The sequence below is a fragment of the Megascapheus bottae genome, chromosome 25 (assembly GCF_031878675.1).
Source record: "Megascapheus bottae isolate mThoBot1 chromosome 25, mThoBot2.hap1, whole genome shotgun sequence".
NCBI classification, from domain to species: domain Eukaryota; kingdom Metazoa; phylum Chordata; class Mammalia; order Rodentia; family Geomyidae; genus Megascapheus; species Megascapheus bottae.
The window spans coordinates 13,997,917-14,011,260 of NC_143533.1; the positions used below are offsets into that span (position 1 = coordinate 13,997,917).

General features: G+C 44.1%; 1 protein-coding gene across 3 annotated transcripts in view; it reads right to left on the minus strand.

Annotated features, from left to right (window-relative positions):
• Window positions 1-13,344, minus strand: part of Cgnl1 (cingulin like 1) — a 102,834-nt gene that overhangs the window by 39,532 nt on the left and 49,958 nt on the right. For all 3 annotated transcript variants that reach the window (XM_090358327.1, XM_090358328.1, XM_090358329.1), the window contains exons 5-8: window positions 12,403-12,498; window positions 11,004-11,152; window positions 10,002-10,137; window positions 7,198-7,410 (exon numbers count right to left, since the gene is read on the minus strand). In XM_090358327.1, coding sequence (XP_090214453.1) covers window positions 7,198-7,410; window positions 10,002-10,137; window positions 11,004-11,152; window positions 12,403-12,498 — 594 coding nt within the window. The remainder of the gene's footprint in view (window positions 1-7,197; window positions 7,411-10,001; window positions 10,138-11,003; window positions 11,153-12,402; window positions 12,499-13,344) is intronic.

A 13,344-nucleotide genomic window follows, 5' to 3' on the forward strand; every position in this document is an offset into this window, starting at 1 on the left:
AAACAACCAGGGAAACAAAAAGCTGCTTCTTTTTAAAGATCACTAAGATTAGCAAAGCTCTGGGAAGACTGGCCAAAGAAAAAGAAATGGCAGAAATTACAGTATCAGAAATGAAACCAGTTCTAATCCTGTGTAAAATAACACTACATACAAGTTTACAAACTTAAACTTGATAACTCAAAATAGAAACCATTCTTCAAAAATAACAAAATTAACAACTTACACAAATTGAATTTATAATTTCAAATCCCCCCCAAAAAAAGATATTTCCAGATGTAGATGGTTTCACTGGAGAATTCCACTAAGCATAAAAGAAGCAAGCAAGCAAGCAAGGAAGCGAAGGAGGGAGGGAGGGAGGGAGGGAGGGAAGAAGGATAATACTAGTTGTACACAATCCCTTCCAGGAAAAGAAGTGGAAATACTTCTTGGTTCATTTAATGATGGCAGTAGTAACAGCTATGAAAATCGGATAAATAGTAACCCCCCAAAAAAAGAACAGACAAATGTCCTCCTTGATCACAGATGTAAACATCTTTAATAAGCTATTAACAAATAGGAATCAAATATATATGTGTACCCACACACTCACTGTACAGTATGATCCAATGAAGCTTATTTCAGACCAGCCTGGGGTTTAATATTTTAAAGTCAAAAGGAAAAAAAAAAAAAAACCACAGAATCCTATCTACACCTATAGAAAGCATTTTCTTAATTCAACACTATGCTACCTTACTCAAAAGGCTGAGATCTGAGAATCAAGGGTAAAAGACAACCCGAGCAGGAAAATTCATGATACTTTTATCTTCAACTAATTACAGAAAAAGCCAAAAGTGGCTCAAATGATACAGTGCTAGCCTTGAGCAAAAAGAGCTCAGGGACAGTGCCCAAGTCCAGAGATCAATCAAGCCCAGGACTGGCACCCACAAAATTTCAATACCAGCCAGATACTAGTGGCTCATTCCTGCAATCTAAGCTATTCAGGAGGCTGAGATCTGAGGATAGTAGTTCAAAGCCAGCCCCAGCAGGAGAGTCCATAAGATTTTTCTAATTAACTGCCAGAAAGCAAAAGTGGTATGTGGCTTAAGTAGTGCTAGTCTTGATCAAAAAAGCTCAGGGACAGCGGGCATGGTAGCTCATGCCTAGCTACTCAGGAGGCTAAGATCTGAGGATCAAGGTTCAAAGCCAGCCCGTGCACAAAAGGACCTGAGACTCTTATCTCTAATTAACCTCTAGAAAAGGGGAAGTGGGGCTTGGTTCAAGGGTAGGACAGTAGCCTTGAGCTGAAGAGCTCAGTGACAACACCCAGGCCAAGTTCAAGCCCAGTGACTACCCCCTAACCCCACACTCGCACACACGCAAAGCTCAGGGACATCAGCACAAGAGAAAAAATGTCAACACCAATTTATAGTTTAAGAAAACTATAAATTGGCCAGGAATTTGGCCTAGCGGTAGAGTGCTTGCCTAACATGCACAAAGACCCAGGTTCAATTCCTCGATACCACATACATAGAAAAAAACTGGAAATGGTGCTGAGTGAGGCTCAAGTGGTAGAACTCTAACCTTGAGAGTGCTCAGACCCATAGCTCCAGTCCAGGACTAGCAAAAAAAAAAAAAGAAAACTATAAATTGATGAAAGCTCCTCAAATTGACAAAAGACCTAGAAATAACCTTATTCGCAATAGAAAGTTTGAAGCCAGCCTAGGCAGACATGTGTGAGATACTCCATCTCCAATTAACCAACAAAAAGCGGGTGGTAGAGCACCAGCCAGGAGCAAAACAAGCCCAGTGCAGAGTGTGAGGCCCAAATCCCTGGTATCAGTAAACAAACAAACAACAAAAACAAGAAAAAAAACTGCCCCACACGGGCTGACTAGGCCATTCTTTTGCCTATTTTCTAGAAGCTATTTTTGCCTTAATTCTTAGTCCAAAGACACAAAGAACTCAGTGTTTTCCAATTAAATTTACCCCATCTCAGCCTTCTCTGCGTTGTCATCTGGCCAACACAGCCTGGCTCAGGTCCCTTCAGGGTGTGGGACAATTCACAGATGGAAAAGCCACATCTGGCCCATCTCTAATGCCACCTGGACTCTGTCATTTATTTGCTTCACTTTTTTATACTCAGTCTTATTCCCAAAAGCCTCAGAAGCACAGCCAGCCATTTTTTTTTCCTTTTTCCCTCCCTTCACTGTAAGTGAACTCAAAGTTTCCCTAAAACCAGGCGCAGCCAGCTCTTTCTTTCCTTCTGGACCACACACTTGTGGATCATGTGCAGAAATTTAACAAATAAAACAAGGAAGAGAAAAAGTGAGAGTGGGGGAAGAAGACAATGCCTGAGGAAAACGAAATGCCTTTCCATTCCCCAGCTTCTTCTCACCATTGCTTTATTCACAACTATAAAAGTTCCTGTAACGAAATACCCTGTCTTCTTTTTCTCTTTCCTAAAACTAACCTAAGGTTTCTGGCTCAAACAGGTTCCCTTCTTCAGGGATGACTAAGAAGAAAAGCTTTTCCATTGCGTCTGACTCTGGCTTGTTCTTAACCATTTCCAGAATCCTCGTGTGTGATCATCACAAACACCTGACTTACTGTGCAGTTAGTACAAAGCTCACCAAACCACTGGACACTCATGGCTCACACCTGTAACCCTAGATGCTCAGGAGGTTGAGATCTAAGGATCACAGTTCAAAGCTAGCCCAGGCAGGAAAACCTGTGAGACTCCCATCTCCAGTTAGCCACCAGGAAACTGGAAGTGATCAATGGCTCAAAGATGTAGAGCATTATCCTTGAGCAAAAGAGCTCAGGGACAGCAACCAGGCCCAAATTCAAGCCCCACAACCAACAAAATACAAACAAAAACCCTTTCCAAACCACATCTGATCATTTCGAAGGTCACCTCCTTATTACACTAATGATTTCTAGTATAACCTATCTATCCCCAATAATATGCCTGAATCCATCTATGTCAATCTGGGACCTTGGATGTACAAGCAAGTCAAAGTTACGTGTTGGATGAATAATGCATGAATACAAAATCATGGAGCACCTGCCTAGGCCAAGTTCATATATCATAATATGACACAAAACTAAGCAGCCTAAAATGACAGCCACTGATGTTCTCACAGGGAGTTTCTATGGGTAAGAAGTCGACAGTATCTCAGGTGGCCCTGGCTTGAGGTTTCTGATAAGATTACCACGGAGAAGTTGGCCAAGCTGGTGGCCATATGAAAACTTGACCTGCACTGGTGGGGGGTGGGAGGCGAGGGGGGACACTGACGACAAAGGCTGCAAGAAGTCTGATTCCAAGATGGTACCCTCACACAGCTGTTGCCAGTTGATCTACTCAAGACTTTAGGGCTTGGAGTTTGGCCTACTGGTAGAGTGCTTGCCGAACAGGCACAAAGACCTGGATTTCATTCCTCGGTTCCATATACGTAGAAAAAGGCAGAAATGGTACTGTGACTCAAGTGGTAGAGCTCTAGCCTTGAGAAAGGCCAAGGACAGTGCTTAGGCCTTGGGTTCCAAGCCCCAGGACTGGCAAAAAATAATAATAATACATATATACATGTGTGTATGTGTGTGTGTGTGTGTGTGTGTGTGTGTGTGTATGTATGTATGTATGTATTAGCTAGTGGCTCACACCTGTAATTCTAGTTACTCAGGAAGCTGAGATCTGAGAATCAAGGTTCAAGAACAGCCTGGGCATGAAAATCTGTGAGAGTCTTATCTCCAATGAACCATCAGAAAACTGGAAGTGGAGCTGTGGCTCACAGTAGTAAAGCACTAGCCTTAAGTGAAAGAGCTTAAGGATAGCATCCAGGTCCTGAGTTCAAATTCCACAACCAGCAAAAAGAAAAATAGCAACTCTGCTACAGCTTGTTTCTGTGACTCCATCGTACACAAACTAGCTTTCTGCACAAAAGGAGACTCAAGAGAAAGCAAGAAGGCTACATTGTCCTTTATTATTTCTGTTATGTACTTGCTGTTTATTATGTGAAACCCTGGATCCTACACAGATCGGGCATGCTTTATAGGAGACACTAAAAGGAATGCTGTCCTTGAGGGTAGCTGAGAGGCTGGCCACTGTAGGTACCCATGGTCTATTGTCACAGTGTACCTGGTTTTGTTGTTGTTGTTGTTGTTGTTTTGTTTTGTTTTTGATCCAAGACTGGTAATTAAACTTGATGCCTGTTGCTTTCACTCACTGGCTTGCACTCAACAAACTAAACCAGGCCTACACCCCTTACTGTTTGTTTGCAGGTTTTTTGTGTTATTGGTGGTGGTCCAGGGGCTTGAACTCAGGGCCTTGGCATTGTCCTTGAGCTCTTCTGCTCAAGACCACTTTGAACCACAGCACCACATACATTTATCTAGTAGTTAATTGGAGATTAGAGTCTCATGGATTTTCTTGCCCAGGATAGCTTTGAATCTCCATTCTCAGATCTCAACTTCCCGAGTAACCAGGATTACAGGCATAAACCACCAGCATCTGGTTCATCCAGAGATAGTCATGTTATGACTGCAAGTGAACTATGAATAGAAATTATGTATTGTGTTGGAAACAACCCTTCTCCAAAGATTAGAAATTAACAAGGACTCTACCATCAAAAATGCTGTGCTGTTAAACCCTGTTTCCTTGACCTTCAAGGCCTGAGTAAGTTAAGGCACAGAGGTGGAAGTCACAAGCCAGGCCATGCTGCTGCTCTGGTTGAAGCCAGCACAAAGGTTTCCTACCTCCTGTTCAACACCCTTAAGCCTTAACATTTGCACTTCACACTGCATGGGAATTGCCTGCAGATTTTCTAGGTCACCAGAAAATGCTCTAGTATCCTAAAAGCCATGCGTGTCCCCAGTCACACACTGCTACAGCTAGAAAGTGCCACCCTGCTTCAACACAGGGATCATCGAGGCTAAGAACCAGCCCATACCCATTTCCCGGGATGAGTGTTTTACTTGGTAATTAAAGATATATTAAAACAAAACAAAAACTAATGTCAGGCTAGGTGTTGGTGACTCATATCTGTAATCCTAGCTACTTAGGAGGCTGAGATCTAATTAATGATCATGGTTTGAAGCCAGCTCAAGCAGGAAAGTCCATAAGACTCTCATTTCCAATAAACTAATTAGAAGAGGCCAGAAGCGGCACTATGGCTCAGGGGTAGAGCACTAGTCTTAAGCACAAAGAGGCTAAGAGATAGACAGTGCAGATCCTGAGTTCAAGCCCCAGGGCCAATATGGGGGGGGAGGGCGGGGCACGAGAAAGAAAGAAAGAAAGAAAGAAAGAAAGAAAGAAAGAAAGAAAGAAAGAAAGAAAGAAAGAAACAAAGAAAGAAAGAAAGAAAGAAAGACAGAAAGAAAGAAAAGAGAAACTACAGTTGAAGCCAGGCGCTGGTGGCTCATGCCTATAATCCTAACTACTCAGGAGGCTGAGATCTGAAGATTGAGGTTCAAAGCAAGCCTGGGCACGAAAGTCTGTGAGACTTATCTCCAATTAACCACCAGAAATCCAGAAGTGGTGCTGTAGCTCAAAGTGGTAGAGCAGCACTAGCCTTGAGCTCAAGAGCTTAGGGACAGTGTTTGGGACCTGAGTTCAAGCCCCAGGGCTGACAAAAGGGAAAGGGAGAGAAAGAGAGAAAGAAAAGAAACTACACTTGAACTCTCAAATAAGGCACAAAAACCCACAGGGAAGCAGAGAATTCTCTAGAATACTGCCTGTGCTGCTAATACTGGAATTCAACCAAACCCACTTAGCCAGGATTGGAAAGCCAGGTGGGGGTGAGGGGAACTCACTCCCACCCCACTTTCCCTCCCAGACCCTGAACTGAAATGAGATTAAGGCTTTAGCATCACACACACAGTAACAGTCTGGGTGATTTTCCTTGGGGGAATTTTCATTTGAAATAACACTTGAAAGGTAGGAGATTGCACATCCATGTCTACTTATCTAACTTGTCTTTACAAAACAAAAACAAAAAAACTTGAAAGGTCACATGATAAAACAGTACATGGGCTAAGGGACAGCACCAAAACCCCAAGTTCAAGCCCCATAACTAACAAAAAAAACAAAAAAAGGAAAGGAAAAAAAAAGAAAACAGTCAAATCAACAAGAGGTACAAAACCACTTCTATGTTATAATAACCCCAAACAGACCATTTGCCAGACTCTGTATTATAACAAACAAACCCATCTTTCATTCCCTGTCGATTGCAATTATGGTAACATAATTGAAAATCAGTGGGCCTAGAGCTCTCACTGCCTGTGATCTTTAAGGAAACAACAGCAGTTCTTTCTTCAGTATTTTTACCATTCATGTTACCAAGGCTCTGAAACATTAACACTCTTTTAATTCCATTCCCTTTCCCTAAAGATGGTGTATTTCAAACCCCTTTCCTCTCCAAAAGAGTATTTTCCACTTCTTGAACAGCTACCATGAGACCTGCACCCAAAGACTTCAACATAATTTAGTATCTATTTGTAAGAGCCAAGATTTCAAGAGAAAATTTATCTTGGAAGTGTTGGGCCAATTCAGCCAATTAAATTATCTCGCAACTCTGCTGAGAAATGCCATGCATGGCCTAACAAAAAGGCTGTGCAAAATCCCCAAAGAACAGATGAGGACAGGGGTGAAGAGTCCCAGAAACCTGGATCCTGTCTGCAGCTCTGGCCCTGAGCCACACAATGCCCTAGAACTGGGAGAATATGGGTCTTCAACCTGGGAAGACTGTAAAACTCAAAGGGTTTGCAGAACACTAATAGCACATGCTTGTAATCCTGGTTATTCAGGAGCCCAAGATCTGAGGATCACAGTTCAAACCCAACTGGAGCAGGAAAATCCATGAGACTCTCTCCTCCAATTGATCACCAAAAAGCCAGAAGTTGAGCTGTAGCTCAAGTGGTAGAATGTCAGCCTCCATTAAAAAGTGAGCTTAGATACAGCTCCCAAGCCCTGAGTTCAAGCCCTAAGACTGGCACAAACAAAACAGAAAAGAACAGAACAAGAGTTCATTTAGTAGCTCACATTTGACCAAGTGACTGACAATTTAGTGCAGAGAGCCAACAAAACTATTAAGCTTGGAGCCCATGCTGTGCCTCTACAAGCTGGAGGATGCGAGTTTCCCCTACAGTCAGAGGGAGGAAGGTAGGGGAGGGGCCCTGTGCTGGTCCACCCCATCATCTCTCAGGCCCAGCGGGTGGACTCACCTTAGTGGCTTCCTCCACGCTCTCCCGGAGTGCCTGGAGCTCGGCGTCATACTGCTCCTTCAGCTTCTCCATCTCCTGGTCGTGGCTGGAAACTTCCTCCTTCAGGGCACCCTTCAGAGCGGTGAGCTCCCGCTCCCTCTTCCTCAGGAGGTCTTCTTGTTCCTCCTTGGCGATCAGCAGGTCCTGGAGGTCCTGCTTGGCCTGGAGGAGCTCCTAAAACAGAAGCAGGGGCCGGGGAGGTGAGAAGCAGGAGATGCCTTTGCAGCACCCCTCTTCCAGGTGTGTGCCTGGGTCTAAGAGCTGCCCACTGTCTCAGAGTCCACACGGGTTTGGCTCATCTCTGCCTACTCTCAGAGGCCAATAGGCCCTTGGATTCCTCTGCCGGAGTGTCTTTGGGATTTAATGGGGGAGGGAGAAGGAAGGAACAGGTCAATCTTTTGGGGTTTTTTTCTTCTTTCTTTCTTTCTTCTTTTTATTTATATATTTTTTTGCCAGTCCTAGGACTTGAACTCTGGGACTGGGTGCTGTACCTTGAACTTCTTTTGCTCAAGGCTAGTACTCTACCATTTGAGCCACATCATTTCTGGGCTCTTTCCTTGGACTCACTGGTGATAAAGAGTCTTGCAGATTTTCCTGTTCCAGCTGACTTTAAACCACTATCCTTGGGTTTCAGCCCAAGTAGCTAGGATTACAGTTTTCTAAATGTGAACACATTTTCTCCTCTTGGAGCCTCAAAGCAGCAGCTGCCATTGGGGAAATCTCAGATTTCCAAGATGATTGGCTGGCCTTCCATACCAGAAATGTATTGCTGCTGAGGAATAGAAACACTTACATCAATGGAAATACAACTCACAAGGCCATTTGTAGGCTCAGCATATCCCCTGGACCAGGGTGAAGCATGCATCTAACCAGTCAGCAAGGAAAAAGCCATCATGTAGCAAGACAAACAGGGCCCCTTTCCAGGCACTGGGGGTTAAAAAGTCACCATCCTGGCACTGAAGAAGGCAGAGGAGCTTCTCCCCACTATGGGTACAATGCTAGGATTTCCTAGGGTCTCCTGCCCACCATGTCTTCATTCAGGGCCGCCCTTGTGCTTTCTCTCACAATTTTTGAGGATAAGGCAGTTCCTCTTCCCACACTTATCTCACTCACGATGGATCTGTGCTTTGTGGCACCCTTAGTGGCCTGAAACCAATGCATGTCAGGGTCTGAGAGCTATTTTATGGTCCATTCTACACCGTAGGGCTGTTATCTGGACCTGGGGCTGTTGCTTAAGTGGAAGGGGCTGTCCAAGTCCACTCAGATTACACCTTGCCTTGTCACATCTCAGTCCTTCAAGTTTTCCAGAGTGGAGACAAAAAGGTACAAGAGATGGCCAACTTTCACTTCCCATACTCTGGGCTTAATTAGATCAACTCCAAGAAGAAAGAGAAAAACCAAAGTGCAAAATAGAAGTAAACATCCACTCGATAAGAACAGCAGATCTGACCTAAGAAAATGAGAGAAAACGTTGCTTTTAAGAATCAGTGCCTTTCAAACTTTTGTGTATTCAGGAGAGACCAACCTGCGACAAGTGGCCAGGAAACAAAATCTGTGTGTGCACATGTATATGTGCAGGTACATACCAGTGAAGGGGAAGACCTAGAAAAGTTGACTACATTAGGCAATTGCTGCATAATGAAAAAGAAAACAAAAATGACCTGGCTCTGGGGGCTCACACCTGTAAACCTAGCTACTCAGGAGGCTGAGATCTGAGAATCTCAGTTAAAAGCCAGCTCAAACAAAAAAGTCTGTGATACCCTTATCTCCAATAAACTACTCAGAAAAATCCAGAAGTGCTGTGACTCAAGTGGTAGAGGGCTAGCCTTGAGCATGAAGAGGTTCAAGGACAAAGACCAGGCCCTGAGTTCAAGTCCCAGGACCCCCTCCCCACAAAAAAGTATAATTTTAAAAACAAAACAACAACAACAAAACCCTGTGATATGCATTTCCAAAATTCCAAAGAAATTAGTATTCCCAAAGATCAACATGATTTTCACTAGTGAGTGAACAGTTAGCCTGGAACTCTGAGGAGCCTTCTAAGATGGCACAGCCCATAGGCTGTAGGGCTGAGTCTGGGAACCATTCTAGACCCTAACCCCCTTCCTCTTCATCACAGGGCCAGCCACACAGGCCTGACCACAGAACCAGCAAGGCTGTTGAAGAGTGAGCACTAGCACTGGGAGGCACAAACAGAGAACACTGAATGGCTGGGCAGGCAACCCCTGTAAATACCATACAAACACAAACGTGTAGCATCTGAAAAGACAGGAGGAAGAAAAGCTGAGAGACCAAGTCTGGGTGGGAAGGGCTGATGCAGCAAGTGGCTTCCCCAATAGTAGACCCGGGACATCCTGAATGTCCACAGCAATGACTTGTTGGCCAGTTCTGGGGCCTGAATCCAGGATCTGGGCTCTGTCCCTTAGCTTTTGCACTGAAGCCAGCCCTGCTTTTTTCTACATACTAATTTTTTTTTTTCCCAAGGCAATAATATTGGACAACTGGGCAGGGAATGTGGTCTAGTGGCAGAGTGCCTGCTAGCAAGTGTGAGTTCCTGGGTTCAATTTCTCAGTATCACTTCGGCAAAAAAATAAAATTAATTTAAAAATAAAAAAAAGAAAAAATATCAGGCAAGTGTAACATGATATTCTCATATTATGTAACCACACACAGGACCAAATGTACTAATGGCTCCTAGCACGACCCAATTCCTGCCCTACCCCCCCAGTAGGTGGGGCTCACAGATACTGGCCCCAACCTCTCACCTCAATCAGAGCCCTTTTCTCCCTGTCCTCGGATCGCTTGGCACTGTCCAATTCATCATGCATTTCTGAGAGCTGGTCCTGCAGGTCCCTGATCTCCGTTTGGTGCTGCTCCCGTTCCATCTTCACCTGGAAGAGCCTGGCAGAGGAAGAGGCCATCAAAGAAGCTTCTGGGCCCTGCCATCCTCAGTCTCTCTGCAGTGTATTTGAAAGCCTAGCAGCCAGCCAGAGCCACAAGGACTCTCCTGTTCTCTGCTCTAGCCCGGATAAGAGGTTGCCAACCTCCCAGGCAACCTACTAAGGACTCAGGGCCACAGGCGGATATACCCAAACCCATCGGGTAAGAACTCGAAACAAAACAATGATAAAGTGATAGGAGGACATTTTTTCCTCAGTGGGAGACTAAAACACCTTGAGACTTGGATGTAAAAGGTCCTTAAGAACATGACAAAAAATAAACAAGAAGACAAAAAAGAAGAAATCATTTCACCCAGGACTCTAAACCAGTGAGTTATGGTCTACAGACCTAACCAGACCATGCTTGTTTTTGATAAATGAAGTTGCTACAACACAGTCACACTCAGTCATTTCTGCATCCATCATAATAACAACAACAAAAAATAGATGGAAATGAATAGCTGCAAGTAAGACTGGGTGGAAGCCAGGCTTCCAGTACTCAGTAGAAGCTGAGATTTAATGACTACAATGCAAAGCCAGCCCGGGCAGAAGAGTCCATGGAATTGTCTCCAGTAAGAGTGGCAGAGTGCCAGCCCCTAAGTGAAAAAGCTCAGGGACAATGTTCAAGCCCCAGTACCATCACAAAGTGAGGCAAGAGAGAAAAAGGGAGAGGTGAGAAAAAGAGAGGGGGAAGGAGGAAAGGAGGAAGGGAAGGAAGGTAAGCAGCCTCAAAAATATGTGGAAGTTGGGAGGAGGCAACAGGATCAAGGCCTATGGCCAGAGCCATATGAAAACCCAAGAGGGCAGAGGTCAAGGTCAAAGACTCACTCCTCTAGGTTTTTCTGCAGCTCTCCCTCAGTTTCCTCCAGTCGTAGTTGTAGTTTGGAGAGCTCTTCCAGTTTGCTTTTGTGTTGGGCTTGCAGCTCCTCCAGGCTTGCTCTCATCCTGTCTCTCTCTTCTTTGATGTTCTGTTGATTCTAACATGGACCCCATATAGTTTGAAATATCTTCGCTACACATTATTACCATCACTCCCCAGGGGCCACCGCCTAAACTCCAGGGAATCCCATTTCTTCAGGTTTACATTGGTAAACTACTTCAACTGTACTTCAACTATATAAATAAGGCACTCGAGTTTGAGACCAGACATAGAAAATACTAATATTTAATGAATTCCTGATACTTCCAAAGAAAGAACAGGAATGAAGCTAAACCTCATCCAACAATTTCTATTACCTTTTTTTTTCTTTTGTCCATCATGGGGCTTGAACTCAGGGCCTGGGCACTGTCCCTGAGCCTCTTTTGCTCAAGGCTAGCACTCTAACCACTTTGAGCCATAGTTCTACTTTTGGTTTTTGGTGGTTAACTGGAGATAAGAATCTCACAGATCCAGGCCTGGTGGCTCATACCTATAATCCTAGCTACTCAGGAGGCTGAGATCAGAGGATCAAGTTTCAAAGCCAGCCCAGGCACAAAAGAGACTTTTTTTTTTTTTTTGCCAGTCCTGGGCTTGGGCTCAGGGCTTGAGCACTGTCCTTGGGCTTTCTCAAGGCTACAGCTCTACCACTTGAGCCTCAGCACCACTTCCGGCTTTTTGCTATGTATGTGGGGTACTGAGGAATTGAACCCGGGTCTTCATGAATGCTAGGCAAGTACTCTACCACTAAGCCAAACTTCCGGCCCCACAAAAGAGACTTTTATCTCCAATTGACCTCTAGAAAACAGGAAGTGGGGCTTGGCTCAAGGGTAGGGTGATAGCCTTGAACTGAAAAGCTCAGGGACAGCGCCCAGGCCAAGTTCAAAGAAAAAAAAAAGTCTCACAGGGACTTTTCTGCCTGGGCTGTCTTTGAACTGTGATCCTCAGATCTCAGCTTCCTGAGCAGCTAATATTACAGGGTGAGCCACTGTTACCTGGCTCTATTACTTAATTCTGGCAGTTTACATATGAACTATGTACATTTCATTTCCTACTGGCCTGCCTGAATACAACAGTATTTTTTTTTAATCTATTCAAGCAAAGAATCTCTAGGGGCTTTGTTTACTTTAAAAAAAGGCATGTGGAGAGCAGCAAATACATAGGAATTTACTCAGTGATGAGAGGAATGTTTTCCTTTGGGAAGAACAGAAACCAATGAGCATTCACTTTACCGGGGAATCCCAACAAATCTAAAAAGGTTTTATCAGCAGAGTCACAAATGAAAAAAAAAGGGGGGGGGGGGGAAGATACCTTGACTTCTTGTTGAAGCTGCTTCTGAAGTTCAGCAAGTTCTAAAGACAACTTGCTTTTCTGTTCCAATAGATCTTTGAGTTCCGATGAGGAAGCCTATGATTAATGGCAAACAAACAAAAAGAAGTCTGGACTAAATAGTCATGAGGTTTTCTCTTATCCACCATGAAAATATAAATCATAAAATATAAATCATGAAGCCTTCATTCGAATGCCAAGCCCCTCCAGAACCTTCTCTGACTTCCCTGGCATATCTAACCACGCTGGGCCCTCATGATGCCAGTAAGCTTTATTTCACATCACTTACATGACCTTGGAATCACTTCATCTGACTTCTCCTTTCTCACAGGGCCTGAGATGACTAAAAGTCACATAGATGGTATTTTTGCTAGGAGCACAAATTCTGTACACTGAAATAGTAAGGCATCCAAAGTTTACTGATTCTCTATAATCAATTCTAGCCTGTAGTTCACAGAAATCACTGGTTAAGGAGGGAGAAAAGTAGCCAAGTGTTTTCATAAAGAAATTCAGAGGACAGAAAACAGACACATGCATGCACATGCACACACACATAACACTCTTTTCTCCTTCAGTGGCAAAACATTTCCTAGGAGTCACTGGGGAATGGCTGCCTTAGGAACTTGTTCTAGAGGTCACAGGTCATGTCTGATGTATCTATAGACTCCAAATGCCCTTTTTTATGGCCTGTCCTGGGTCTTGAACTCAGGGCCTGGGCACTGTCCTTGAGTGCTCTACTCAAGAAGCCACTTCTGGCTTCTGCTGTGTAGGTGGTAAATGAGGAGGGTTCAATGTGGAATCAAACCCAGGACTTTGTGCCTGCTAGGCAAGCACTCTTCCACTAGGCTTCACTCCTGACTCCCCCAAATGCTTTTTTATATTCAATAAAATCCAATAAATCTTTGAAGTACTACTTCTAACCCA